The sequence below is a fragment of the Myotis lucifugus genome, unplaced genomic scaffold, assembly GCF_000147115.1.
Source record: "Myotis lucifugus unplaced genomic scaffold, Myoluc2.0 scaffold_18, whole genome shotgun sequence".
NCBI classification, from domain to species: domain Eukaryota; kingdom Metazoa; phylum Chordata; class Mammalia; order Chiroptera; family Vespertilionidae; genus Myotis; species Myotis lucifugus.
The window spans coordinates 6973143-7000415 of record NW_005871066.1 but is presented as its reverse complement, the minus strand read 5'-3'; the positions used below and the strand labels follow the sequence as shown (position 1 = coordinate 7000415).

General features: G+C 38.1%; 1 protein-coding gene across 1 annotated transcript in view; it reads left to right on the top strand.

The window, feature by feature from the left end:
• The first annotated feature begins 732 nt into the window (after positions 1–732).
• POU6F2 (POU class 6 homeobox 2) overlaps positions 733–27273 on the top strand; it is a 322732-nt gene continuing 296191 nt past the window's right edge. The window contains exon 1 of the mRNA XM_023751010.1: positions 733–898. Within this exon, the coding sequence (XP_023606778.1) occupies positions 733–898 (166 nt within the window). The remainder of the gene's footprint in view (positions 899–27273) is intronic.

Genomic DNA, 27273 nt, shown 5'->3' with positions numbered 1-27273 from the left:
TCCTTTAAAAATGTTTAAACCAATTTTCCTATATGTTGTGGTGCATTGTTTGCTTTGAAATGTGCATTTGATTTGGGGTTAGCGTGGGTCCCAAACCTGGGACCGGTGGAGTCAACTTCTAAGGGTGTGTAAGGAATTTACATAAGAAACCGCTTTTATTCCAGAGAGAGCATTTGGCAGACTCTTTTCTCCCGCTCCCCTTTCTCTGCTGGGGGATAGGGTTTAATTGCTTGTCCCCCAGGGAGAGGGCTTCTTAAAATAGCCAGCGGTTCCTCTATAGGGTGCGCCTGCCTTTTCAGCGTGTGGCTGAAGTACAAACCCAGCACTTTCTTTCTTCTGACTGCATTAAAGACGGAACAAGGTGTAAAAACATTCGCACAAAAGCACATCCCACAATTAAAGCCGTGTTGGTGAGGTTGCTTTCAAAGAAGTTTTTTTTTCTTCTTCTTCTTCTTCTTCTTTTTCTTTCCCCTCCGAAGCCTCCTGAATCTCTCACATGCTAGTTGAGCTTTAATAGGGTGGGGAGTAATGGAGAAGTCCTCGGATCTGTAATAGCTCTTCACTTGACTGCAGCCGGCAATAACAGCGGGAGCAGCCAGAGATAAGAGAGAGAGGAGAGAGGGAGCGGGTGCGTGGGGAAGAGGGAGAAGAGAGGGAGAGGGAGAGAGGACACGCACACTAAAGCGGCCACTGTCTTCCTCCCCTGCACTCTTTCCCCCGTCCTAGGATCCAATGATCGCTGGACAAGTCAGGAAGCCCTCGCTGTCAGTGCGGAGTGAAATGAATGCGGAGTTGAGAGGTGAGGACAAGGCTGCTACTCCAGACAGCGAGCTGAATGAGCCTCTGCTTGCGCCCCTGGAATCAAATGACAGCGAGGACACTCCCAGCAAGCTCTTCGGTGAGTCTGTCTAGGTATTTCATTCCAGTGCTACCCTGCTGTCCGGAGGAGCACTCCGCACACCCACCCCGCTTTTTTTTTTCTTTTCTCTCCCTGTGGTTCATGCAATGTTCTCCCGAGTCCCCAAAAGAGGAGGCTCAGGTCTCGAAGGGGCCGAGCCGAGTGCAGCGGGCTAGGAGGGTGCCCTCCAAACTTTTCCCAACAAGGAACTTCCCCGCTGCCCATGGCGACTTGTCAAATATTGCGCGAGTCCCCCAGCTAAGAAATTATGTGAAAAAAGAAGATGATCCTAATAATCAGGAAATCAGTGTCGTTTGTGAGACTCGGTTAACAATTATTGGATAAACATTGACTCGGTTTCAGCTTGCTTTGCAGCCTTTTGTTAAGGGGAAGGAGAGTAAAGTGTTATTATCTGTAGTCAAAAGACCACAGAGGGGAGCTGAGAAATATCAATACCAACCATTCTATGGCAGGTAAACAAAGGTGACTGCAGGGATTGTTCAGATAAATAACATTTTGTAATCACAATTAGTGTCTTTTTTTTTTTTTAAAGGGGGCGGTGAGGTAAGGAAATAGGTCCTTTGAGTCCCTTGCCTGACCTTCTCCCCATTAGCATGTGCATAGCCTCTTCCTAAGTGTGGAGGGAGCTCAGGACCTTTTAGGAATCTTTGTTTCATAAACAAAACAAAACAAAACAAAAACAAGCAGAGTGCCACCCCAGCAAAGACATCGCTTATTCAAACAGATGACACTCCGTAAACCAACTCCAGCAACTGTGATCTCTAATCAGAAAGGGGCGTGAGCAGCTGTTGAGGCTGGTGACTGAGTGATGGATGGTGATCCTTGTCTCTGCTGAGACAGAGGGACATGCGGCTTTCAGGACAGTGGCTCCTGAAACACTTGCTTGCTTTATTTTCCAATGTTTATAGCACTAAATATGTATATATGTATATATCTATATCTATCTATATATATCTATATCTATATCTATATCTATATCTATATCTATATATATATATATATATAATACATACTTACCTGTGTGTGCATATATATATATTTTATATTTCTATTTATCTTAACCTAACATATAAACCGGATACCTATATATGTACATAATCAGGCAGAGAACTGCTTGGTCTCAGGTTATAAACAATTGTGTTCCTGAATTAAAAAAAAATCAGTGCATAGTCTGCTTTGTTAAGAAAGTCGTTAATTCAGTTTAAAATAGGAGCTTTATTTTTGTTTAACCTGTAGAGAGAAAAGAGCTTTGATAGTTTGGCAACTCTAGGCCAGCTTCACCTGAGGAGTGTTTCTCTGACTTTAAATGTTCACTCAATCAAACATTAGGGGGCTGCTGCAGAGAAACTCTGCTAATTTTTCTACTGGTAAAATACTGTGGTATAGTAGATTCCAGCTTCAAGGGATTCTATCATATTACCTGTTCTTCGAAAAGCAGCATTTCCACCTCTGACATAAATTTCCCATACCTAGGCATTAAGGTGTCAGCATTTTCACTCTAAAGAAATATTTTGCTATAGTCTCTTTTTATCTGTGTAGGAAAAGTTATGTCCTAAAACACTCATTTCATTTCAGTGGGTTAGTGAGAGAACTCAGATAAAATTATAAATTACAGGAAAGCAAAAAGCCATGCCCAGCCTCTCTGATGTTGAGTAACTAATACTTTGACTTTTCAAAAGTAATTGATTGTATATTTAACTTAACTGCAGATAAAGGATTATTTGTCCCTAAACTTTCCATGCATTATTAAAAGTAAATGTGTTTTGTAGACTTTGGCTTATAATCCCAACTTGGTTTTTTCTTCTTCATTTCCCCCCCACTGGTTTGAATGGAGGGGTAATTAAATTGGCTTTTCAACATTTATTTAGATTTTCCACCATTGAAAATTGTTATAGATTTATGTCACTCCTTACTGATTTGCATGGTAGCGAAATAGCTTTTAAAAATCCAAGAGAGTTAAAGAAAATTAAATTAAAACTTCATTGAAGATATATCGTAAGTGGAATCTTTATAGTTAAAGTAGGGATCATAGTTTAGTTTAGTAATCATAGTAGATACTCATCTCCACTTTGTATTTCTCTACTTCTGAATCTGTAAGAGAGAACCCAGAACAACCTACATTGTGTCTTATAGTCTTTACATATCATCTGATTGTGTTTGGCCTCTAGAGTGAATATTTTCCAGTTTCCAATTAGGTAGATGAACAGTTTTAAAAACTTGAAAAAAAGAACCTGGAGACAATGTGAGAGAAAATAGAATGCACGTTGGAAGGAAAGCATCCCACGTTGTCTGGGATTTCTATTCCTATTTCTATTAATGTAAATATTAATTTATTTTATTTATGGGGTCTGTTATGCTCTCACTTTTTAATATCACTGGGGCTTTAGCTTAGGAATTCTAGCTTATGGAACTGACTAAAACTTTCTCTCCCAGAATTTTTAGCAACTTTGGCAACACTCAATGGGTGATCATTTAATAGACCATTATTTTATCTGCCATATTTATGTTCAACTTTTTTGCTTTTATATGTAGCGTTGATTAAATTTTTACTTGATAATGAATAATTACATTATTTCCTGAATAACTGAGAATATCCAGGTTTGTTTCTAAATAGTCATTTTCTCATATACTCTCTTAAAGCATCATTCCTATAATATATACACTGTATTACTGAAAACTGTGCTCCTCCAATGAAAGAAGCAGATTATGACAAATCATGTACCCCTTGATATATTTACTTTTGTGGAGAGACATTAAGCAACACCAGGAGAAGTTTCAGTATGAATAGATTTCTTTGGCGGTTACTCCTCCTCCTGTGTCTTGTTCAGATTAGCAGTCCAGAGGACAAGCCTGTTTCTCTCACAGTATGGCACCTTCAGCACAGAACTGCAGGGGAAAGGCTAATGCTGATGCCCTCTATGGATAAACAAAGGAAATTCCAGGAGCCATTGGGCCTTTTATGCCTCCCCTTAAATTGCACCTCTGCACTTAACAGCATCCAAAGAGAAACATACTGTGCAGAATATTTCAGTGCTCTGAGCAGCTCAGAATACCAGAAGGAGAAACCAGAAGCCATATGCCAGCCTAAGTAGAAAGTTCAGAAAAGCGCCCTTGTGTTTTATAGAGTAATTACATCAGAGGCAACGTTTTGCTTAACTTGAACAGCCATGGAAACTAAAGTACACTTAAGAGAGATGAATCCACATTTCATTGAGAAACATGTGGTTAGCTCGTTCTCTGCGATATCATTAAGGGGTGCATGGTTTACTCTGGTAAAGCCTGGAGAAGAGCTCTCTCCTTTTTCTGTTCCTGACTGTATTATGCTAAGCTCTGAGCCGCAGGAAACCATGTGTAGGAGAACAGACGTGTGTTCCGGGGGCATTACAGCATTACCAGAGGATCTGGTTCTGTCTCACTGTGCTTCAGCTGATGGTCAAATGAGTGATGCCGCACAGGGCCAGCCGTTTAATACGTGATGACATATTCAAAACCACTCTCAACATTGAACTTGGGGAAAGAATCTCAAAGGAAGAGGTTGCTGTGTTTCTCTAGTGACATTTATAGCACCCGTGTCAATGCGGTGCTTCATTTTTAGTTATGCCCATCAAGAATTCAGTGTTCCACATTCAGTCAAGTTGGATGCTAAAACTCAAATGGTGGCATCAACAACTTGGCCAGGAAAATGGCCCCAGACAGGGTGAAAGTAATATATATCCCTAGAAAAATATCTGTGCTAAAGTTTGCCCATGCCGTGTCAGCTAAGAAGTGAGACCACATAAAACATACCCCAAATATTTTCTCCCGTATATCTTTGAAATCTGAATGATGATTTGTTAACAGTTTTCCTCCCAGGAATATTTTTATTGTTTCAAGTGAAACCTCATGATTGCTGTTCTTAAAGTCCCAGCTCCCTTGGGTGGCTGGGTTAGTAGTCTCTGCGTCTTGCCTCTCAGTTGTATCACACTGCACGTGGATTGTGGCACACAACTCTCCAGCCTCGAGCTGAGAAGTAAACAAAAAGCCATATAGAAACATTGTACCTGGAATAAAAATTGGTGGTTGGTTCTCTCTTATGATTCTATGTTTTCCTAGGTTAAAAGAAATTGCATGCAATGATACTTCTAAGAGTGGGTGTTTTCAATGTCATTGATCCGTGAACTATTGGAAAAGGGTTGAAAGTTGAGTCAGTGGTTCTTCCTTCCTAGAAAATGTACTGGGCTATTCCTTTCCTTTCCTCTCTGTTATCTTCCTCATAGAAACATGCATTATAAGATTATTTTTTTAAATTGCCATCCGGTTTGACTTGATTAGAATTTATGGCAGTCGAGTCATTTTCCATGACAAAAGGATAAAGGACTAAATTATCTGTCACCCCTTGAGACAGTGGTCTCCGCAGGTCAGCGTGGAGGTCATGGGTAGGGCATTATGAGGACTGCACTTTATGGTGATGCGGCCTCTCCCCTGTGCATAAGAGGAGCCTTCATTATGTCATCACTGTCTTTATTACTTTATTCAAATGTCTCTCTCAAGGTTTCGGTGCTTTGGATATTTGTAATATTCTGATAAAATATGCTGGGGCCAATAATCAGGACATCGGGCTTAAGCCCAAGAGGGATTTTGCTGGGAGGTGATGAGAAAAATTCCCTAGAGAAATCTATTTACTTAAAATATGCATCGTGATTCTATATTTTTGAAAGTTTCAATATTATGTCAATTAAAAATTGATACTATTTTTTACTGAAGAAAGTGTGTTTGGCTAGGGAAATATTATAACAGGATATTTTTAGATCAACTAAATCATTTGAGTGATAGATTCTATGTGAAAACAGTTATTTTAAAAGAAACCAGTAGAAACCTGTATTTGCATGTAAGGTATTTGCATGTCAAAAATCAATTATAGTTTAATAGTCAAACAAGCCCTTGTCATGCTGCTCTCTGATGACTGAGGGGGGGAAATGCACCTTTAAATACATGTCTTAACATTTAAGAAAATCTAATGCACTAAGGTATTTCTTTAAAAAAAACCCCAAAACACCCCAGTGAGAGTCTGTGTGTGTGTTTAAACAAATTTAGCTGAGTATTTTTTACCCCATTGTGACACTGCACTGATAAATAAATCTACTTTAAATAGCAGGTGCAAAATAAAAGTAAATTCACGTTAAATGGCAGTGATGTTCAAACTTTTCATCATGTTCGTGGTTGAGCTAAGGAGGATGGTGCCCAATCCCTGACCTAAGACTCAGTGGGCACTTTTTCTGTCCATTTGCCATGCTTGTGCTCAGATCAGACCTCTGTTTGGAGAAGAAAGTTCAGTCTTGCAGTGTGTGAGGATGCTACTGCCTGGGTAACACATTAGCACATCAAAATGCTGATAATGGTTTTGCATTTTTTCTTTTATTTTTATGCTTCTTATTTTCTTGTTGTTCAGTGGTGCTATAAACAACTGGAAATAAGATAAAGTATTAGACATATTCATCTGTACCATCACCCCATAAAATGATTGCGTTTTAGTCTTTTTAATGTCTGGGGTGTTTCTGATTTAAAGGTTACATGGCATAATCATGTTTTTGTAGTTCGTCCAGGCCAGTTGATGTCATCATTAATAAATAGAGGTGCCTTCCAGATTCCAGCTCCCAAGGCTCAGCCCTCGAGTAAATTGCCTTCTTTCTCAATTACCTGATTTAATTATAGAGTTAGCACTGCTCTTTTCAAGAACTGACCAAATAAAATTTCTTTTCCCTTCAAAAATGAGACGTGACTGTTGGAAGTGGACCTGGCCTGTTATTAGACAGTAAACAGATAATTTGGGAGAGGACTGGCACTTGCTTTGATTGGCGACCTTGCTGATTTATGTTTGGGGATTAATAATACATCAGACACTCGCACATTAAAAAGGAAGGAGATGTGAAGGAGGGAGGGTGGAGGATGCAGCTTCGCTATTGGGCTGCCCTGACTGTTCAGATCTTCCCCGAGAACGGAGACCTTTGGAGGAGCAGCCCATTTACCCAAATGTGCACCTGGCTCCAGTTACCACGTCTCTGGATTTTCTTATGCTAAAGAAAAAGATCGCAAAGTGTTCATACCACACTGGCACCCTGTCAGGGGGGCAATCTGTGTAAAGTTTCCTGCTGTCAGGTTAATAAATTTTTAAAAAATATCCAAAGGCAGAGGTAGCTGGAGAAAGCTCATAGTAACAGTTGCCATTCTCCAGCAGATGGGTTTGTCTTTCATACCCAGGGTGGCCCTGGAATTTTCTTGTTTGCTGGCTTCCTGGGTTCCGTACTTCGCTGGTGTTTTTGTTTAGTTTTCCTTTGATTAATTCCATTTCGGTCTTACTTTCAGAATGTTTATCCTTTTAAATTTCAAGTGTCATTGCTTTTAGAGGGAAGTAAGTGAGCGTCATTTGTTTCAATATGCTATTTTACAGTTGCACATATACCTTATGCTGCCAGCCTAAATGAGGCTCTAAATCTGTCAACACTGGACTTTCCTTTGGGAATACCTTTAGGAATATGTATATTAAAATTCATTCATAAAGGAGTATTTAGGCTTTGGCAGTATGGGGGCTTCTAATGATTTCTATTTATTAAACATGTTGACCTGACTCAATTTTTTAAATGTAAACTCCCACCCTCTGATTTTCAAAGTCAGCTTTCATAACAATATGAAACAAGAGCATACTAGTTTGGTGACATCTCTTGCACTATGTTGTGACATTGTTGTGAGCTATCAAAAATGGACAAGCTTTTTTAGTGTGAACCCAGAAAGCAGAAAAAATATATAACACCGAATCTCTTTTAGTTAAAGCAAGTTTGTAATTCTCAGAGAATGGAAATTAACTTTTTTGTAAGTATTCAAAAATCGTTTTAAAAAACTACTTAATCAAGATGCATAGTTTCTGACATCGTTTTTTTTACCTGTTTAACATAGTTCTTTCTTTCTTTTTAAGGTATATTCTAATTTTATTTTTTCCCATCACCATTTACCCCTCCCACACCCTCCTCTACCTCCACCCACTTCAAAAAGTCTTAGTATATTATATGAAAGTCTCTACTTTATTTGACAGTTTAAAAGAAAATCCATACTCAAACTTCTCTTCCAGTCTTTCCTTTTAAAGTGCTTTTAATATCGTATATGTGACAAGAATATACAGTTTTTAATTTTAATTAAAAAATTACCCACTTGGAACAACATAACTTATACAGTCTCAGTCACTTTTATTAGAGGACTACACTACCATCAAAACTATTTGAAAATATGAGGAAAAATATAGATTACAATTAGACAAACTAAGTAATATTACACATAAACTACATGCTTAAGAGGTTTGCTTTACTGAAGACCATTTGAAAATAAGATTCTCTAATTAAACCTTCATTTATCAAGAGCTTAAAAATCTCTTTAGTAAATAACTAAAATAAAACCTATTACTATAGCCTGAGAATGAAGTAGAATTAATATATTTTTAGGACATTTATAATGTACTAACAATAGCCAACATGAAACCATTTAATTATTTAATGAATGTGTTTAGCAGTAGCAGTTTTCTTAGTATTTCATCTTTTTTTTCTGTAAAATAATCAGTATTTTCCAGATTGAGGTACTTTCCAAATATCTTATGTTACTTTAATTTCATCCTATTAACGAGGGGAAAAATTCAGTAATAAAAGTTTGTGAAAGCTAGGAAATGCATATTTAAAGATTATATTGAGTGTTTTAAAATAACAATTTTAAATTCCACTTGCAATTCTATTTACTTACCAGTTCCATACTTTATTTTTGCTTCCCTGTGCTTTTGTTGTTAGGCATTATGACTGCACAGTGAATAAATGTGATGCTACCCATGGAAAACGTGTGTGTGTCCCTAGTGTGTCCTCCATATTTTTTCTAGTGTTTGTGTGAGACTTCCAGTTGTCTGGTCAAATTACTAATATGTGTGTATTTTCCCTACCATAAAACTAATGAAACCTAATTTATATTATTTTCTCTCATGCTATACACGTATAGTATTGAAAAAAAGTTTCTATACTACCCTTACGTATAGTATTGAAAAAAAGTTTCCAGATAAGCTTATTCAAATTAAGCTTGTGATTAAAGGACAACAACATATAATTATATGATAGGATTGCTTCAGGCATAGTTGGGCTATAATCCAAATTCCAGTGTCTTCTTTGAAGCTGCTATTACACTGAGCAGAAGAGACAACAGGATTTCTCAGAATGGGAGCCGTTTAATTCAGCCAGGAGATTTAGGGGTTTCTGCACACTCTGATTTATATATACTTAAAGCATACCAAACTTGCCCACGCCAGAAAGACTCTTGAAATCTAAATATTGGGTACCTAAATATTTGTCTGTTTGTAGGATATACATATATCACAAGATAAACATCTTTTTCTTTTTTAAGTGAAAGGTATTCTGTGTTCAGTAGTTAGTAAGCACAATTTTTGTTACACACTCCTGTTAGCATTCCATGTGCCTAAATATACATTTACATGTACACATATCAAGATAAATACACAATAAAGAAATCATATTTTAAGCATTTGATATTAAAATAGCGTGGTGTTATTAATCTCCTTTTGCAGTTCTTGATGGCCACATATGTGCTGAGTTGTCTTTTAGTTTCAATATGGCAAGACTTATTTTTGTAAATTGATGACGTGGTTACCTATTGCATGACAAGATCATCACTGTTGAAATAGAAGGGGCCTGAGGGATTAATTTGATTTAAAAATTCGAACATTCAGAGTTGTCTAAAAAGCACAAAAAAGTATTATTGTAGGATGAATTCTTGGTAAGCCCAACTGAGGCTAAGAGAGAATAAAAACATCAATTGGAAAATTTTCCTGTATTTAAAAATTTATAGATGTAGGTGGTGAAATACCCTTTCCCAAACCTGCATTTTCCCTTAATGTATCTAATTTCATTTAGCAAAATATTGGAAGACATAAATGTGTCAGAAAAGAAGCGTACAGTTTGTAAAATGAGAAGCATGACAGAAATACTGAATAAACCTAACATTTTCATTATATGGATATAATGCACCGCCGTCTATCCCTGGCTAAATATTCAGAACAGGGCTCATATGGGTTATGTGGTAAAACTTCCATAAACTTTTGGAAAGAAACAAATACCGTTGTTTTAGGTGTCAGTTGGCTCATCATTTTATGATACCTAAGATTAAGTCAGGTTTTCATTAAGAGTTACCTAAGAAATTATTCACATTTACAGGAATACTGGTTTATTTCTTTGCTTTAGTTTGGAATATTTACTTCTCCCATTAGATTCCATGTTTATAAGTAATTTTCTAACAATCCACCCAATCTGTAGGCAATCAGTAAAGTGTTAAAAAGTAAGCATCATATTTTCAAACGGACTAACGCCTATAGGTGCCTGATTTAAAAAAAAACACAAAAAACATAAACAAAGAACAGAACTGGTCCGATTGGAGACAGCTGATGGCGCTGAGCTGAGGGGGTTGCACTGGCCTCGAGTGGTAGCTACCCGTCTTGTCATCTGAAGTGTATCAATATGTTTTTATAATGATACAATAACCTGAACCCTGTAACAGTTTATGGTCCTTTGGAGAATTCTTATGGATTCTTAGAGTGACGGAGGTCTGAGAAAAGATCTTGAAAGCTTTCACAAAGTCTGGCTGGGTGACAGAAAACGGGCATGGCTGTGATTTAGCTGCCAAGGAATCCTATTGACGGGGAACATCATTAAACTTTTAAGTTAAAACAAAAACCACAAAACAAATGGTAGATACAAAGGGTAGGGGTACCAAAAGGACAGCAGAAATTAAAAAGTGCTGAAGAGTCTGAGATAGGAGGCAAAATTCAGCAAGGCCAGCGTTGCCCTTGATATCCTACTGAGAAATGGGATTTTGTTTCAATATTATTCTGAATATTGCAGTGTGCATTGGAAATATATATATATAGTGGATTTCCTTCATGGAACCTAGCAGACTGGGTTGTTACTTTTTTATTTTGCCTGACTATTTTTTGTAAATAAAGAAAGAACTTGAATTTTGAATTTGGCACCAGCAAGAGACAAAACCAGAAACAGCAGGAAGTAACCATGACGAGTAACTTCACATCAGTATATGCACACAGACCTCAGACTGCTTAACATTTATAATACTGCTAATTTCTGTGGGCCTTTTAAGATACACTTCCACATGAGCTCTCAAAACCCATAAAAGTGTGGCATGTAAAGTAAATTGTTTGTCACTTGCCGACGACCTGCCATATTTATTGTCAGGAGAAATGGACATTAGTTGGAAAAGCAGTTGTTAAAGGCCAAACAATTTTTAAAGATGGCAAAGATGTGCTAGGGTTTTCCTTTTTCTAACAATAAGCCACCCCTTCAGACATCAAAAGACAAGATAATAAGACACTTCAAGCACAATTCAAGATTATATTCAACATCTAAAGGCTCATCTCTTGTCAGTTTGCATTTACTCTCCCAGGGATGTGATGCTTCTATCATTTTTCTGTCAAGAGGAGTCTGGCAGAAGAGACGAGGGCTCTTATTTCACACACTTAGGGTTTTTTTTTATCAAATAGCCCACAGTTGTTCTGATTCAGCCAAAATGGGGGGATAATTTGAAGAAGGTCATGCACAAGCAGAAAAATCTCATATTAATTTGTGTGATTAGAAGGCATTAAAATTACATGTTTATATTAGTTGCTGAGATGTTTTGTCAATCTATTTGGTAATACACTTTTGCAGCCTAGGAAAAAAATGACTTAAAATTCAAAAATAGATAGCTGAAAGTCAAAATTGTTTCCTTTCATATAACCATATTTGAACATTTAACAAGTGAACATAAAAATAATTTAAGGCTTTTGGTTTAACAATATTTGAAATGAGCTTATATAGTGAGATACTTCATGCAATGTAAAAGCAAAATAGCACAATTGTGCCCATCAGAAGAAAGAAATATATATGTGAAATTATTTTTAAATTCTTTAAAGATTGACTTTATATATTTAAAATATAGATACAAGGCGATGACATTTTCAATATAAATGTGATTATGTGGGTATTTTATAATGGTTATCAAACTTTTAACATGTCGCACTCTTTGAAATTACAATGTCATTGTATTTGTCATTTAATTCCATTCTTAGTATATATGCCCTTTTCCAGAGAGGATACTAGAGAATAAATAAAGCAGGTGTTAAATTATTATTACTATTCTCTGTCAAAATTTATCACATTTCCTCCTTTGCTCTCTGACAGTCACAAAGCTGTACAAAGAAACATTTTTTATTTTTATTTTTTGGAGAGGGGCACATTTGTAGAAGTTAAAAGAACCAGCTTTTCCTCTCAAAATAAAACACTTGATGAAAATAAAACCATAATATCCTGGGATCATTTCTATGTTCTTTCTTTGAAATTACTTTCTCTAGGAATTTTCATCATCTCTGTGTGTCCATTTCTTGTATTTCTCTTCTTTGCTGTGAAAAGTTTTGAAACGGATTTTCTCACACTTGTGCTACTTTCCCCTATAAAAAGATGTACATACATACAATGTACTTACAGTGTGGTACAATAGAAGTGAAACCCATACTTTGTTCTATTTATTAGATAGATCTTTTCTCTACTATACAGTTCATGCAGTGAATTCATCTACTCAACAAATAGTGTGAGCACCTGCTTGCGGCAGGAGGTGGGATGGTTCTGGGGCCTCGGTGGGGAGTACACCAGACAGAATCAATCACCTACTCTAGCTCATCCGCTGCACTGGATGCTGAGGATGCAAAAATGAACAAGTCACCCCACCTTCAAAGAGCCCACAGCCAACATTACATATTGACGTTCTATTTACTTCATTGTTTCCTGTGACTCTCCAGGGAGTCTCGGTCTTCACACTCGTGTATTTCAGAAGTTGTGCATTGGTCAGAAGCCTAAATATCTGAGAAAAACTGTTACCCAAAAAAGGGAGGAAGAAGAACGGATTGCTAAGTGAGTTAGGACGTATTACATTCACAATGTTCTTATCATAGAGTCTGGTGCCTACTACTGCAACACACAAATGCCATTCCTTTTTTTTAAATTGAATTTATTGGGGTAACATTGGTTAATGAAATTATATAAGTTTCAGGTGTACAATTCTATAACATGTCATCTATATATTGTTTTGTGTGTTCACCACCCCAAGTCATCTCCTTCCATCAGCATTTACCCCCCTTTTATCCTCTCCTCTTCCCCACCCCCAACTCTTTCCATGGGGTAATCACCATACTGTTGTCTATGATTTGGGGTGTTTTGTTTTGTTGTTTTTTTGCTTTAATTCCTTCACCTTTTTCACCCAGCCTCTCAGCCCCTTCCCTCTGACAGCTGTCAGATGCCATTCTTTAGTAATTGTTTCTTCGTTGTGTCCAAAGGGAGAAGGAACTAGATTTATCTCTTCCTCCCTGTCTCTCCAGTCTCTATTCTTCTAGAATTCATGTTTGCTTATTTGTAATATACTAGTGGGTCACAGCTCTGGAGTCAGGCCTTGGGCGAGGTACATATAGGTTCAAGCCTCATCTTTTCCATCTCTAAACGGAGCTATCGATGGCACTTAACTCATAGAGCAGGCCTGAGTTTGAAATGAGGTGACGTGTAAAGCCCTATTGAGTGCTTGGGATGGAACCAGCTCTGAATAAATACCAGTCGTTCCACACTTTGTTAAAGCCTTGAAAATGAGCTTGCCATTTTTAGAAGGAATTTTTTTTTAATATATTTTATTGATTTTTTTTTACAGAGAGGAAGGGAGAGAGATAGAGAGCTAGAAACATCGATGAGAGAGAAACATCGATCAGCTGCCTCCTGCACATCTACTGGGGATGTGCCCGCAACCCAGGTACATGCCCTCGACCGGAATCGAACCCGGGACCCTTCAGTCCGCAGGCCGACGCTCCATCCACTAAGCCAAACCGGTTTCGGCTTTAGAAGGAATTTGATTACCTCTTAGCAACAGGTACCAGAAAACCAACAGCAAAAATCTGAGACCTTCAGAATTAGCTGTGCTCCTCCCCAAGGAAGCATCAGCCCCAGGGTTTTCTTGGTCAAAGAAAAGTTCCCTCCTTTTCTCCTGATGACAACACCCCTTCCTTCTTCAGGCACAATAGGCATGGCTTTCTCTGACTGTCCATTCAGGAAAAAGTGAATAGATAACAACCAGTTTCTAGAAAAGACACTAATTTACTATCTTTTTAATATATATATATTGATTTCAGTGAAGAAGGGAGAGGGGGACATAGAAATATCAATGATGAGAGATAATCATCAATTGGCTGCCTCCTGCACACCCCCTACTGGGGATCGAGCCCACGACCCGGGCATGTACCCTGACCAGGAATCAAACCGTGACCTCCTGGTTCATAGGTCAACACTCAACCACTGAGCCACACCGGCCAGGCTCACTACCTTTATCTTGGACAATATGTGGGCAAGGTGGTGAGCAAAGATGGAAAGGGGCAGCTACATACTTTATTCTCTGAATTTAAAATACTGGATATGATTCTTTTGAATCACAGGGATTTTAAAAATAATTTTGACATTAAACAAATGACATGAAACCAGATGCCTGTGGGCAACAGCAAATGCTTCTTTAACTTGTGGTTCAGTCTGATACCCTGATGGCAGCCCGCCTTTGGACAGTGTTTCTCCAGGTTGTGTAGCTGCCTCTGCCAGGGAATTTACCAGCTCTTAGACCAAGCACTTCTTTCTTTCTACATTGACCACATTGTTGCCAACACTAGGGAGCATGGCATTTGCCTCCAGTTAAATGCCCAGATACCTTTCAGAGGATGCTTTTGTGACCATATCAAGGTGAACTAGACAAAAATTTCAGAGCAAGAGCAACATCCCATGGAAGTCACATGAAGACAGAAGAATGGTGCAGCAGAAGGATTGTGACCAAGGGTCTAATCACTGCTCTTGACCTTCAAAGAGGGGTATTTGAACATGAGAGTTCAAGTAACAACCCAACAGGGTGTTACAGATTACAGAAAGGAGGGCAAGTAAGGAGCCTGCACATGGGAATGCTTAGTAAATGTGAGTTCTTTCTCCCCACTTCTTAGAGCAATAGTACATCTTTCTCAGGTCTGAGAAGTGATCCTGTAGGGCCGTGGTCGGCAAACCATAGGGGGCCAGTTCACTGTCCCTCAGACCGTTGGAGGGCCAGACTATAGTTTAAAAAAAAAACTATGAACACGCACGTACAGTGCGATTGAAACTTCGTGGCCCATGCGCAGAAATCGGTATTTTGTGGAAGAGCTGGTATTTTGTGGAAGAGCCACACTCAAGGGGCCAAAGAGCTGCATGTGGCTCCCGAGCTGTGGTTTGCCGAGCTGCGGTTTGCCGATCACTGCTGTAGGGAGTGTGGATCTGATATTAATGATCACATGAGGGAGGGGCTTTGTATAATAAGATCTGCTCTCCTAATCTAAGTTTCTCCACAAAGTCCCAAACTGAAGCTAGATATAGAGAGTATTATCTCTGCTGCAGAAGTAAAGAGAATTCGATTAGGTCCTGAGTCTTCTCTGTCCTAGTGGGTGCCCTTTCTGCCTCTAAAGTAAAGCACTTGTCTGAAGGGGTTAGGTGTGTTAGGCACTGGAACATGGCTGTGACTAGATGTCCATGTTGTCTTCAGTCCTTTGAGGATTTTTATAGCCAGTGTTTAAATAGGATTGTCTAATCTCTAAGAATAAACCTTTTGTACACCTCTTTAAAATTCATTGATTTTTTTAAAGAGAGAGATGAGAGAAAGAGAGAGGGAGAAAACAATTGATTTGTTGTTCCACTTATTTATGCATTCATTGGTTGATTCTTGTATGTGCCCTGACCAGAGATCGAACCTGCAACCTCAGTGTATCAGGATGATGCTCTAGCTGAGATACCCAGCTGGGGAAAACCATATATATATATATAGAATATACTAAAAATAAGATAACCTCAAAAAAATATTCGGTGCAACACTTTAAAGAATTGAGCGTGCCGTGAATATTTAAGTAGGTTAAATTGACATTTGAAACTATATTTGGGGGGAATATGGTTATTTTTATTAAGGTTATTTAGAGATTTGGGCTGAGATTACTACAACCTACTTCCTTTTACAGACATCAAAGTAGTTAGGATCACTAAGGGAGCATCTTTGTGTTGTTGCTATTACCATGGCAACCCCACACGTTTTAAATTACATGTTTATTCATGCCCCATACACGTCTATCAGGAATTATTGGCACTTCTAAAACCACTTATTTAACATGTGTCAATTGCTGTCGATAAATATATGGTGATATTGAAACACATTCAATCATGTTTTCAGATTGAATTACTGTACATGTTCGTGTTAATATTAAGAGACAAACTCTCCTTGGGAGTGCGAGTGGCAGTGACTGTCTCCTTCATATAATGTGTTTCCTGGCAGTGCTGACTTTCTTCATTGAGTGAATAGGATGTTTGCCCCGTAGGTGCCCCAGCTTTTTTTAAAATATATTTTTATTGGTTTTTTACAGAGAGGAAGGGAGAGGGATAGAGAGTTAGAAACATCGATGAGAGAGAAACATCGACCAGCTGCCTCCTGCACACCCCACACCAGGGATGTGCCCACAACCAAGGTACATGCCCCTGACCGGAATCGAACCTGGGACCCTTCAGTCCGCAGGCCGACGCTCTATCCATCAAGCCAAACCGGTTTTGGCGGTGCCCCGGTTTTTATTGCGGTTCTTCGGTGGCTGTACCACTGGGTAGTGCCATCATGGAAAGAATAATGTTAAAGAAACTAAGACAAGGCTGAGCTCTCTTAAGGGATTTATATTGTACAGAGGGAACACCAGCCGCCTCCTCACACTGTGCTATACATCGGGTATAGATTTATTTATGGAGCCCCTTAGCCAGCTTTTATGTGCCCTTCCCACCCCGCTCCCTTCTAGCCACCACCTTGAACACACTTCCATCTAGCACTGCACTTTATAGCCAAATTTTCCATATTTTTATAAAAGTTAAGTTTCATTCTTAACACGTCCTGATTAAAAGTCAGTGCATAGGAGAAGAATTGCTTCTTCTATATAAGATTTAAAAATAAAATTGCTATCTCTGATTTTGTGCTTCATGGGGGTTCAAAATCTACCTTCCTCAAAATCCTTGAGACTTTGAGAGTCTTAGACACCCCTAGGAATGTGCAGTTTACCTTCTTTATTTAAATATTTAAAAAGGTTTTCTCACTATTAGGCACTGTGTAAGGTGATTTGCCCCATAAAAATGGCAATCCTTTCATATTACCCTTAGAAAGGACACCTTGGTTCTTGGTTTTCTGTTTCGTCAGAGATGCATTCTTTTCCCCTATCAGCTAGTCGCATTTTAGAGAAAAACCTATAGATTCTATATAGTGGTACACTGTTAGCTAATAGCACTCCATATCAATTAGATAAAAACACAGGTACAAATAACCATTTCATATCTTGGTGTGGTCTTTAAGTTGCTGATGATGAACGTACTGAGAGGTTATTTTATCTAGAAATACCTATTGCATGCATCCTAATCTGCTGCCACCCCCCTTTTTGTGGTCAAAATACTTTGGCTAAGCTTCTTGATTTCCCTCATTACAATGAATTTTGCCTTCCCTTGCTTTCCAAATCTTCTTTCATTTATTAACCTCTTTTGCAGCCCTTTCCAGTGTTTGCCTGGTATTATCATGACTTGTGCATTTGTCTGCCTCCCTTGCTGGGTAGCAAGTCCCTAGAGGACAGATAATGGATCTTGCCTATATTAAGTGCCAGATAAATGTTTTTTGAATTGAACTGCTTCTGAATTGGATATTTCTGGACATCATCCACACTGGGCAAATACTTACTCATATTAAGGGAAATAAGACTCTTCCCACATGAATCTACCATTCAACTAAAGTAACAATGTGTGTGTGTGTGTTTGTTTGTTTGGGTGTGTGTATCAGCAAGAATAGATAACAAAACAAAGGTAAAGAAGTGTTTGTTCACATATTTAACAAATATTTATTGAGAACCTTTCGCTGTTACACTAGGTGCTGAGAATACAGTGATGAAATTAGACAGAATTGGTCCCTGTTTTCATAGAGTTTACAGATGGTAGGGAACTCAGGTATTAAACTATGATTACCCCCAAAAAATTTTTTTAAATTGATCTTTACTGTTGCAAGTATTACAGATGTCCCCCTTTTCCCCTATTGGCCCTCCCCCACTTCCAGGCCTTACTGTTGTGAGGCCTATTCTGCAAGAGAAGTACTGGGTGCTAGAGGAATGAATGATAGGGGGCATGGCCTTATTTGAAGGATCAGATGTTATGGTGAACATTGAGTACACAATATGTGGTTATTAATTGGCAAATTACTTGTCTTCAAGTGGAAACAGTTTTGGGGAAACTATCAAACAAGATGTTCCATTTTTTGCCTGGATAAAGCGATTGAATGTGCCCTAAAGCAGTTAATCAGGTTCTCTCCTAGGGAGATAATTCTTGAACCGCGTGATCCAAGGACTGAAAAGCAGCCAGAGTGTGTCTCAGTGGTAGTAACCCTAGAGGCTGCCCCTGGTTTTGACCCACCTTGATTCCTGGTAGAGTCTTCATTACTGTCTTTTCAGAGGTCTACATCTGTAGCTTTCTCCGTTGACACTGTGAGCTACCTCAAGCTCTTACAACAAATCTTATCTAGCTTTATCTTTTTTGTGTAAGTCAAAATAGTCTCATGTTACCTGCAGTAACCTTTGTACTGGATGCTCATGATCTCCAGAGCTACATTAGGCAGGGCAGTTTTCTGAAATTGTGATCTCAAAGTTAGAACAGAGAAGGCCTTCCAGGTTGAGCTAACAGCATGGGCAAAGGAACAGGGTGAGAGAGTTGTGTTCAGCTACAACTAACTCTGATGGGAAGTAAAGAATTAGGTCTTCCTGGTAGCAAAAGGGGTAGGACCAGGTGGAGTGTTAGTTATAAATATGTAAATCTGCCTCTGAATTAACAAAACTGGGAAAGCTACTATTCTACATAGGCTACAATTCTACAGCTGCCTCCCATTCTTCCTGCCTAGTCTTAGACCCACCCAGAGCACCTACCACCAGCCCTCAGTGTCTTCTACTAAGGTGTCATTTAAGCTACCACTGGTTCTTCGAGTACAAGGACACTGGTTCTTCGAGTACAAGGACTCTGGTTACAATTATATGGTTGTTCCCACTATCCATGGCTGCATTATAACCTACTCCAAAGCTTAGTGGCTTAAACAATGCCAACATTTATTTTGCTCACAAATCTCCAGTTTGGGGAGGGGTTGGTAGAAACAGTGCTTATTTCTTCCACTTGGTTTCAACTGTGGCAGTTTAGTTCAAAGGCTGGGGTTGGAATTATCTGAATGCTTGTTTTTTCACATGTCTAGTGGTTGATTCCAACTTACCTGGGGTTGCTGACTGGAATATCTACATGTGCTTCTCTATGTGACCTGGGTTTGCTCACAATAGGGTGGGCGGTTTCCAAGGGCTAGGGGGGTGGGAAGAGAGAGAGAGGGAGAGGGAGAGAAAGAGTATGAATTAACCAATTAGGCTTTCATAAATGAGGCTTATCTAACCTGTCCTTGGAAGTCATTCACCTCCACCAGTTTCTATTTATTGAAATCATATCATTAAGGTTGTCTCTAAATAAAAAAGAAGAAAAATAAACTACTTTTTTGATGAGAAGAATGTTTAAAAAATAGGGGAGTCATATAGAACCACTACAAAGGCAATATTACTTTTATACATCTATTCCTTTTTTCTCTGATAAGTTAAAATAAGTAAATTCATTTTAGAGGCATTATTCTCTTACTAGTGAATTAGACATTCCTAATAAACAGAAGATCTTGTTTGGGGCCAGGTTAAGCAGAGATAACCTGTACACACATAATAAGCACAGCTCAGCATCTCTAGATATTTCTGTGTTAAGTTCTACTGAAAGTTACCTTTTTATCACTTTCATTTTTTTCTCATAGAGATTAAAGGGTATAGTTTAGTTTTTGGAAAGTGGGTTGTTACTCTATAAAACATGAAAAAAAAATAAAGGAAGTCTCAATTTTAGGGCATCAGGGACAAATGGAAGATAGAATCTGGAAGTCCACTATGTCCACACTTATGACAGACCATTGGTTATAGCAAATGAAAATAGATTTCCCAAACCTAACATATTAAGTTCAATACATTTCTCTTTGGTAATAACAGACAGAAATTTCAGTTATAATAACCTATTCTGAGGCTTTATGTCTACCACTGGCCATTCTAAAGAAAGATGTGTTGGTAAAAGAAAGTTGGTATGTTTGAAGGCATTTCACAGTAATTATTGTTGTTTATAAGAAAATTATCTATACCACGATTTTCTAAAAATATATTTAAATTAAATAAATTCTGCCCAAAATTTCTGATTATATCTAGAATATTCCCTCTTCAAGCATATTGATTTCTCATAAAAATTGATTCTACATTTTCTAATGTATGACGATTTTTACAAAAAAATGATAATCAGAGTCAGGAATTCATATACTTGGTGTTTTAGATGGACAGATATATAAATGAAGTATAAAGTTATTTCTAGTTCTGTTGAGTAAAATGGGGAAGCAAAAGACCCCATTAAAGCTCTGCTTTAGCTGTGATTATTTTAAGTATGGACCCAGCAAATTAAAATGTGCTCAACTGTTACGTGTTGTTCAAGTGACAGACTAAGCAGTTCTATTAACAGAAAAAGTCATGATTTGAATTCTGATTTCTTTTTTACTATGGTAAGAATTCTAGTTCGGAATCTTGTTTTCCTTGAACCAATACCTTCTTGCCCTCCTTTCTCCAGACGTCGGAATAGAACTTTGCTGGATGCCTGCCTTCACACAGTGCTGTCAGCAAATGTGCCTACATGAGAAGGGCAGTAGGGCACCATGGTAAAATATTGAGTTTGGTGCTTGTAACCATTCTCTGTAGATCATGGCATATGCCATAACTATAGAAATATGAAATGCAAGTCTACAGAACCCTTCATAAAAGCATTTCATTTAAATCCAGTTAGAAAAACTTCATAATAAAATAGATTACTGAGTGTGTCTACAAGAAAAATTTTTTTAAATTAAAATTTTTTTTCAACGAGTTTATATTCAATATTATTTTGTATTCATCTCAGGCATACAGCATAGTGGTTAGACCATCATAATTTAAAATGTGTTTCCTCTGATATAGTCAGTACCCACCTGGCACCATATACAGTTATTACAATATTATTGACTATATTTCCTATGCTATATTTTACATCCCTATGAATATTTTCTATCTACCAATCTATATTTCTCAATCCCTTTACTTTTCTCACCCAGCCCCCCAAGCCTCCTCACTTCTGGAAACCATAGTCTGTTCTCTGTATCTATGAGCTTGTTTTTGTTTTGTTCATTTATATTGTTCTCTAGATTCCACATGAAAGTGATAGCACATGTACTTGTCTTTCCTTACTGACCTATTTCACTTACCATAATACCCTCTAGGTCCATCCATGCTGTAGCAAATGGTAAGCTTTCATTCTTTTTTATGACTAGTATTCACTTGCATATATGCACCACTACATTTTTTATCTGCTCGTCTATTGATGAACACTTGGGTTGTTTCCATAACTTGGCTTTTGTAAATGACATTGCATTGAACAAAGGGGTGCATATATTCTTTTCAATTAGTATTTTGGGTTTCTTTGGATATATACCCAGAAGTAGAATTGCTGGGTCATAAGGCAGTTCCATTATTAATTTTTTGAGGAAGCTCCATACTGTTTTCCATAGTGGCTGCACCAATCTGCATTCCTACCAACAGCACACAAACGTTCCCTTTCTTTACATCCTCCCCAACACCTGTGGTTTGTTGGTTTATTGATGATATCCTTTCTGACAAGTGTGAGGTGATATCTATTAATGATTTTAATTTTCATTTCTTTGATGATTAGTGACGTTGAGCATCTTTTCATATATCTATTGACCATCTGCATGTCCTCCTGGAGAAGTGTCTATCAGGTCCTTTGCCCCATTTTTAAATTGAATTGTTTGTTTCTTTTGGTGTTGAGTTGTATGAGTTCTTTATAAATTTTGGATATTAACCCCTTATCACATGTATCATTGATGAATATGTTCTACCATTCAGTGGGTTGTTTTTTCACTTTGTTGATGGTTTCCTTTGCTGTGGAAAAACTCTTTAGTTTGATGTAGTACCATTTGTTTACTTTTTCTTTTATTTCCCTTGCCCAAGGAGATATATTAAGAAATACCACCAAGAGGAATGCCTGGGATTTTATTGCATGTGTTTTCTTCTATGTGTTTTATGTTTTTTAGTCTCACACTTAAATCTTTATTTATTTTGAGTTTATTCTTGTATATGGTATAAGAAAATGGTCTAGTTTCATTTTTTGTAGGTGTCTGCACAGTTTTTCCAACAGCAGTTTGAATAGACTATCTTTACCCGCTGTATGTTCTTGCCTCCATTGTCAAATATGAATTGGCCACATAGTAGTGAGTTTATTTCTGAGCTCCCTATCTGTTCATTGATCTGTATGTCTGTTTTTAGGCCGGTACCATGCTGTCTTGATTCCGCTAGCCAGTGGCTCTCAACCTTCTGGCCCTTTAAATACAGTTCCTCATGTTGTGACCCAACCATAAAATTATTTTCGTTGCTACTTCATAACTGTAATGTTGCTACTGTTATGAATCGTAATGTAAATATCTGATATGCAGGATGGTCTTAGGCAACCCCTGTGAAAGGGTGGTTCGACCGCCAAAGGGGTCGCGACCCACAGGTTGAGAACCGCTGCGTATAGTTTGATATCAGGTAGTGTGATACCTCCAGCGTTTTTCTTTCTCAAGATTGCTGTGGCTATTTGGGGTCTCTTGTAGTTCCACATAAATCTTTGGATTATTAGTTTTAATTCTGTGAAAAATGCCATTGGTATTTTTTAAATCCTAACGTGAGAATATGTTTTTATTGATTTTTAGAGAGAGAGGAAAACGGGGAGGGGGGGAGTGAGAGATGAGAGAGAAACATCAATTTGTTGCCTTCCCTACCTATCCGACTTGGGATCAAACCTGCAACCTAGGTATGGTATGTACCCTGACCGGGAATCAAATGCACAAACTTTTGGTGTTCAGGATGACCAACTGAGTCACCTGGCAAGGGCACCACTGCTATTTTGAATGGGATTGAAATGAATCAGCAGATTGCTTTGGGTAGTATGGACATTTTAATGATGTTAATTCTTCCTATCCACGAGCACCATATATGCTTCCATTTATTTGTATCTTCTTTAAATTCTTTCTTCAGTGTCTTATACTTTTCCTAGCACATGCCTTTTACCTCCTTAGTTAAATATATATCCCTAGGCATTTAGTTATTTTTGAAGCAATTGTAAATGGGATCGTTTTCTTAGTTTCCCTTTCTGATAGTTCATTATTGGTGTCTAAAAATGCAGCTAATTTCTAGATATTTATTTTGTATCCTGCTATTTTACTGAATTCATTTATCAGTTCTAGTAATTTTTTGATGGAATCTTTATCTTTAGGTTTCTTTATACACAGTGTCATGTCATCTGCAAATATTGACAGTTTTACTTCTTCCTTCCCAATTTTGATGCCTTTCATTTCTTCTTATCTGACTGCTCTGGCTAGGAGTTCTAGTACTGTTGAATAAGAGTGGAGAAAGCAGAAATGACTATCTTGTTCCTGATTTTAAGAGAAACACTTTTTGTTTTTCCCCATTGAGTAGGATGTTAGCTGTGGGTTTGACATAATTGGCCCTTACTATGTTGAGGTATATTCCCTCTATTGCCACTTGCTGAGTTTTTATCATAAATAGGTACTGGAATTTGTCAGATACTTTTTGGCATCAATTGAGGGGAGTTTAATAACATCCTATATAATAAAAGGGCAATATGCAAATTAACCCTAACAGCAGAATGACCAGAACGACCTCTCAACCAGTCACTATGAGGTGCACTGACAACCTCTTGGCTTCTTTCCCCGGCCGGCAGGCTCCGATTGCCTGATGGCAAATGGGGAACTGGGGGTGGGTGGTGGGGGACACGGGTGGTGCCAGGCCAAGACCCTCATCCCCCGTCCCATACACAGGGGGCAACCCATGGTGGGGGTGGGGCCGGCCGACCTCTTGGTCCTTTCCCCCGGCCGTCAGGCTCCGATCGCCCAATGGCGAATGGGGAACCGGGAGTGGGTAGCGGGGGTGGGGGGGGCGGGGACAGGGGTGGGGCCAGCTGCAGGCAGCCGGGGAAGATGGCCCTGATCGCAGGCCAGTCCTAGTTACCGTATCTGTGCATGAATTTCATGCACCAGGCCTCTAGTTAGTATTTATAAAAGTTTAGATAGAATGTAGGGAAATACAAGTGAGAGTGGGACCCTCCTCCCTAATGATTAATAACATAATGTCCTTATCACCCTTGGACTTCATCACCCTTGGACCTATGCTCTCTCCCTTCACTTATCATAGATTCAGTCAGAAGTAGTAAATCAAAGAAGAATAGGTATGCAGAATTTTAGTATTGTATATCTTGTTATTACTGTAAACTGTGTTATAATTATTTTTCAATTTATAATAAATAAAATATATATGCATCCATTTCCCCCCAAAGAGCTGGCCCTTAAGCAGTTACCAGCACATAGTTGATTGGATGTCATTAACCCTAAAAACAACTCTGAAAATTTCTGAATCTCGGTCCGAACATACCAACTTTAGGCTTGTGAAGACCCACAAAGAGGTTAAGATGTTTTACTAAGAATTGTTTGACACCAGAAATACCGTGAAGACTTTTTAAAAATATGTATTTTTATTGATTTCAGAGAGGAAGGAAGAGGGAGAGAAAGATAGAAATATCAATGATGAGGGAGAATCGTTGGTTGGCTGCCATCTGCATGGCCCCCACTGGGGTTCGAGCCTGCAACCCAGGCATGTGCCCTTGACTGGAATCGAACCTGGGACCCTTCAGTCTCCAGGCTGATGCTCTATCCACTCAGCAAAACCAGCTAGGGCCCATGAAGACTTTTTAGGAAAGGTTATTGTAGAAGCATTTTTACTTCACTACCAATTTCTTTTTTCCTAAAAGAAGCAGCTGATTATGAATTATTCTTAGTATTTAGATATTTGTGGGTAGTAAAATTAAGGTGAAATTCTAGCAAGTTAGTTGAATATAGCATTTCTGCTCTATCACTTGTGGGGTTCTTTTTGGTTGATGTTTTTCTGTCTAAGGAATTCAAGAAATATTAAAATCATGGATATTAGCTTTTATATTCCATAGCTGCATTAGAGACCTATGTGCTTAAACAGATTCAACATAGATAAAAATGTAGATGTATAGATATATGTACAGAGACCAAAATGACATGATATGCCCTTAAAAGCGAGGGCCCTTCAATTCTGCATGCTGCCCCATTTAGAAGTGAGGAACTACAGCGTGCTCAGGTGAGAGTGCTCTGGAAGACAAAAGGATTCATAACCATGTCACACAAGGACTGAATAATGAAACAACAGTCAACCTGCAGTAATGAAAACTTTGAAGGCCATGACAGAGGTCTGCAAATATTGGAAGGTTTAAAAACTATGTTGGAGAAAGGCGGGGTTTAGTCCAGGTAGATTGTAGGGGGGTGGATTTGGCACAATGTAAGAATTATCTCTTACCTGGAGCTGTCCCAAATTAAAACATGCCTCCTAAAGAGGCAGCGATTTCTTCATCGTTTCAAGTCCTCTAGCAGAGCTGAGGGTGGTTACAGATGACCTCTTCTCTAATTCTGTGAGTCACCAGACTTCTCACTTGTATGCAAAGGAGGAGCCAGTCCTTGCAAATGCGTCTGCCTATTTGAAAATTGGCTCAACGTGTTGGTTCAGAAAGTTAAAAAATGAAATTAGCCTTTCCAATGTGGTAACTGAAATATACACATGGTCATATACAACTTTTAAAGGAATGGATTCAGATAAAATCCCATTGGAACAAATCCTTCTACAAAGAAGTGTTCTCTGTAACAAAAATGTTTCTGTATACTGGAAGTAGCACATAGCACATAAGCCCTGTCATCTATTAACAGTCGATGATATATGATTGTACGCTTATACCATTGGTACTATGCTTGATCACAAATTCCCTTTTTGCCCACTCAGTTTTCAATACAGTTATTTTATAACAAAAAAAGGTGAGGAGGACAGGACAGAGAGAAAACATTTAAAAATACTGTTTAAACTGAATTGCCACGGTCAAGCTATTTCAATGAGTAGCTCCATGGAATTGCTTAGGGCATAAGAATTGAGTGGGTTTTTCCTTCTACTTTTAACATACATTATACCCTCTAGGGGCCAATTATATTCCCCAAATCAGTGCTATACTAAAAAAAGTTCATAGATCAAATGAACAAAAATGAATCTTGACTGGCAGAGTGGAATATTAATTAGACTTGGCATGTAGCTATATAATAACTATGTACTGAAAGGATCTGTGTTGATTAGCAATGCTAATCAGATTACTAAAGTTTCTGTTCCCCAGAGAAAACATACTGCCATCTTAAGCTATTATGGATTAGATGTTTATATTTTTAACCCCCTAATTAAGTATTCTTGATTTTTATAAGACAGTTGAAAATTTTTAATTTTATCCTTACAGGGAAAAAACTTTTTCTGGGAATCAGAAAACTCAAATAAATATCCTAATTTTATTCTTATGTCAGTTTGGAAAAGAAATGACAAAGGTCCACAAGATATAAAAAGAAAAATATGGGGAAAAACATTTGAAATATATAATTGTCTTAAATTTAAATTAAGGAAAGCCTTTTGATATCCACTTTACGAAAACATAGCACCATTGTTTGCAAAACAAGGAAAAAAGAGAGAAAATGTGCTCTTAGTTTACTTTTAATTTAATTTTTTAAGCATCAGGAATAAAAAAAAGAAATGCCTAAGTAAAATGAATGGGTAAAATTTGCCGGAAGTTTAGGACATACCACCAAACCATCTTGTCCTGGGTTTCTGGTTGCTGTCTCAGAGGTTCATGGTGGCAGTAGCCCATGCTGCTGCTTGGGAAAAACAAACATGTTTTCTCATCAAACCAGAATAAAAAGGAAGGAAAATATAAAAGGAGAGAAAATAGTTAAGAGACTAGAACATTTTTCTTAAAGTTATAGAGAGGGAACAGGAGCTGAAATAGACCAAGGTAATAGCACGGCTCCTACAGATCTAGCTACCACCCCAGTCAACTTACAAATGAGGTAGAAAGTTGAAGAACTGGATGTGGTAATATTGCATCTCTCGTCCTAAATTTGTTTCTTTTCATTGCAAATTGGCTGCTCAGGGAGTGGTCCTC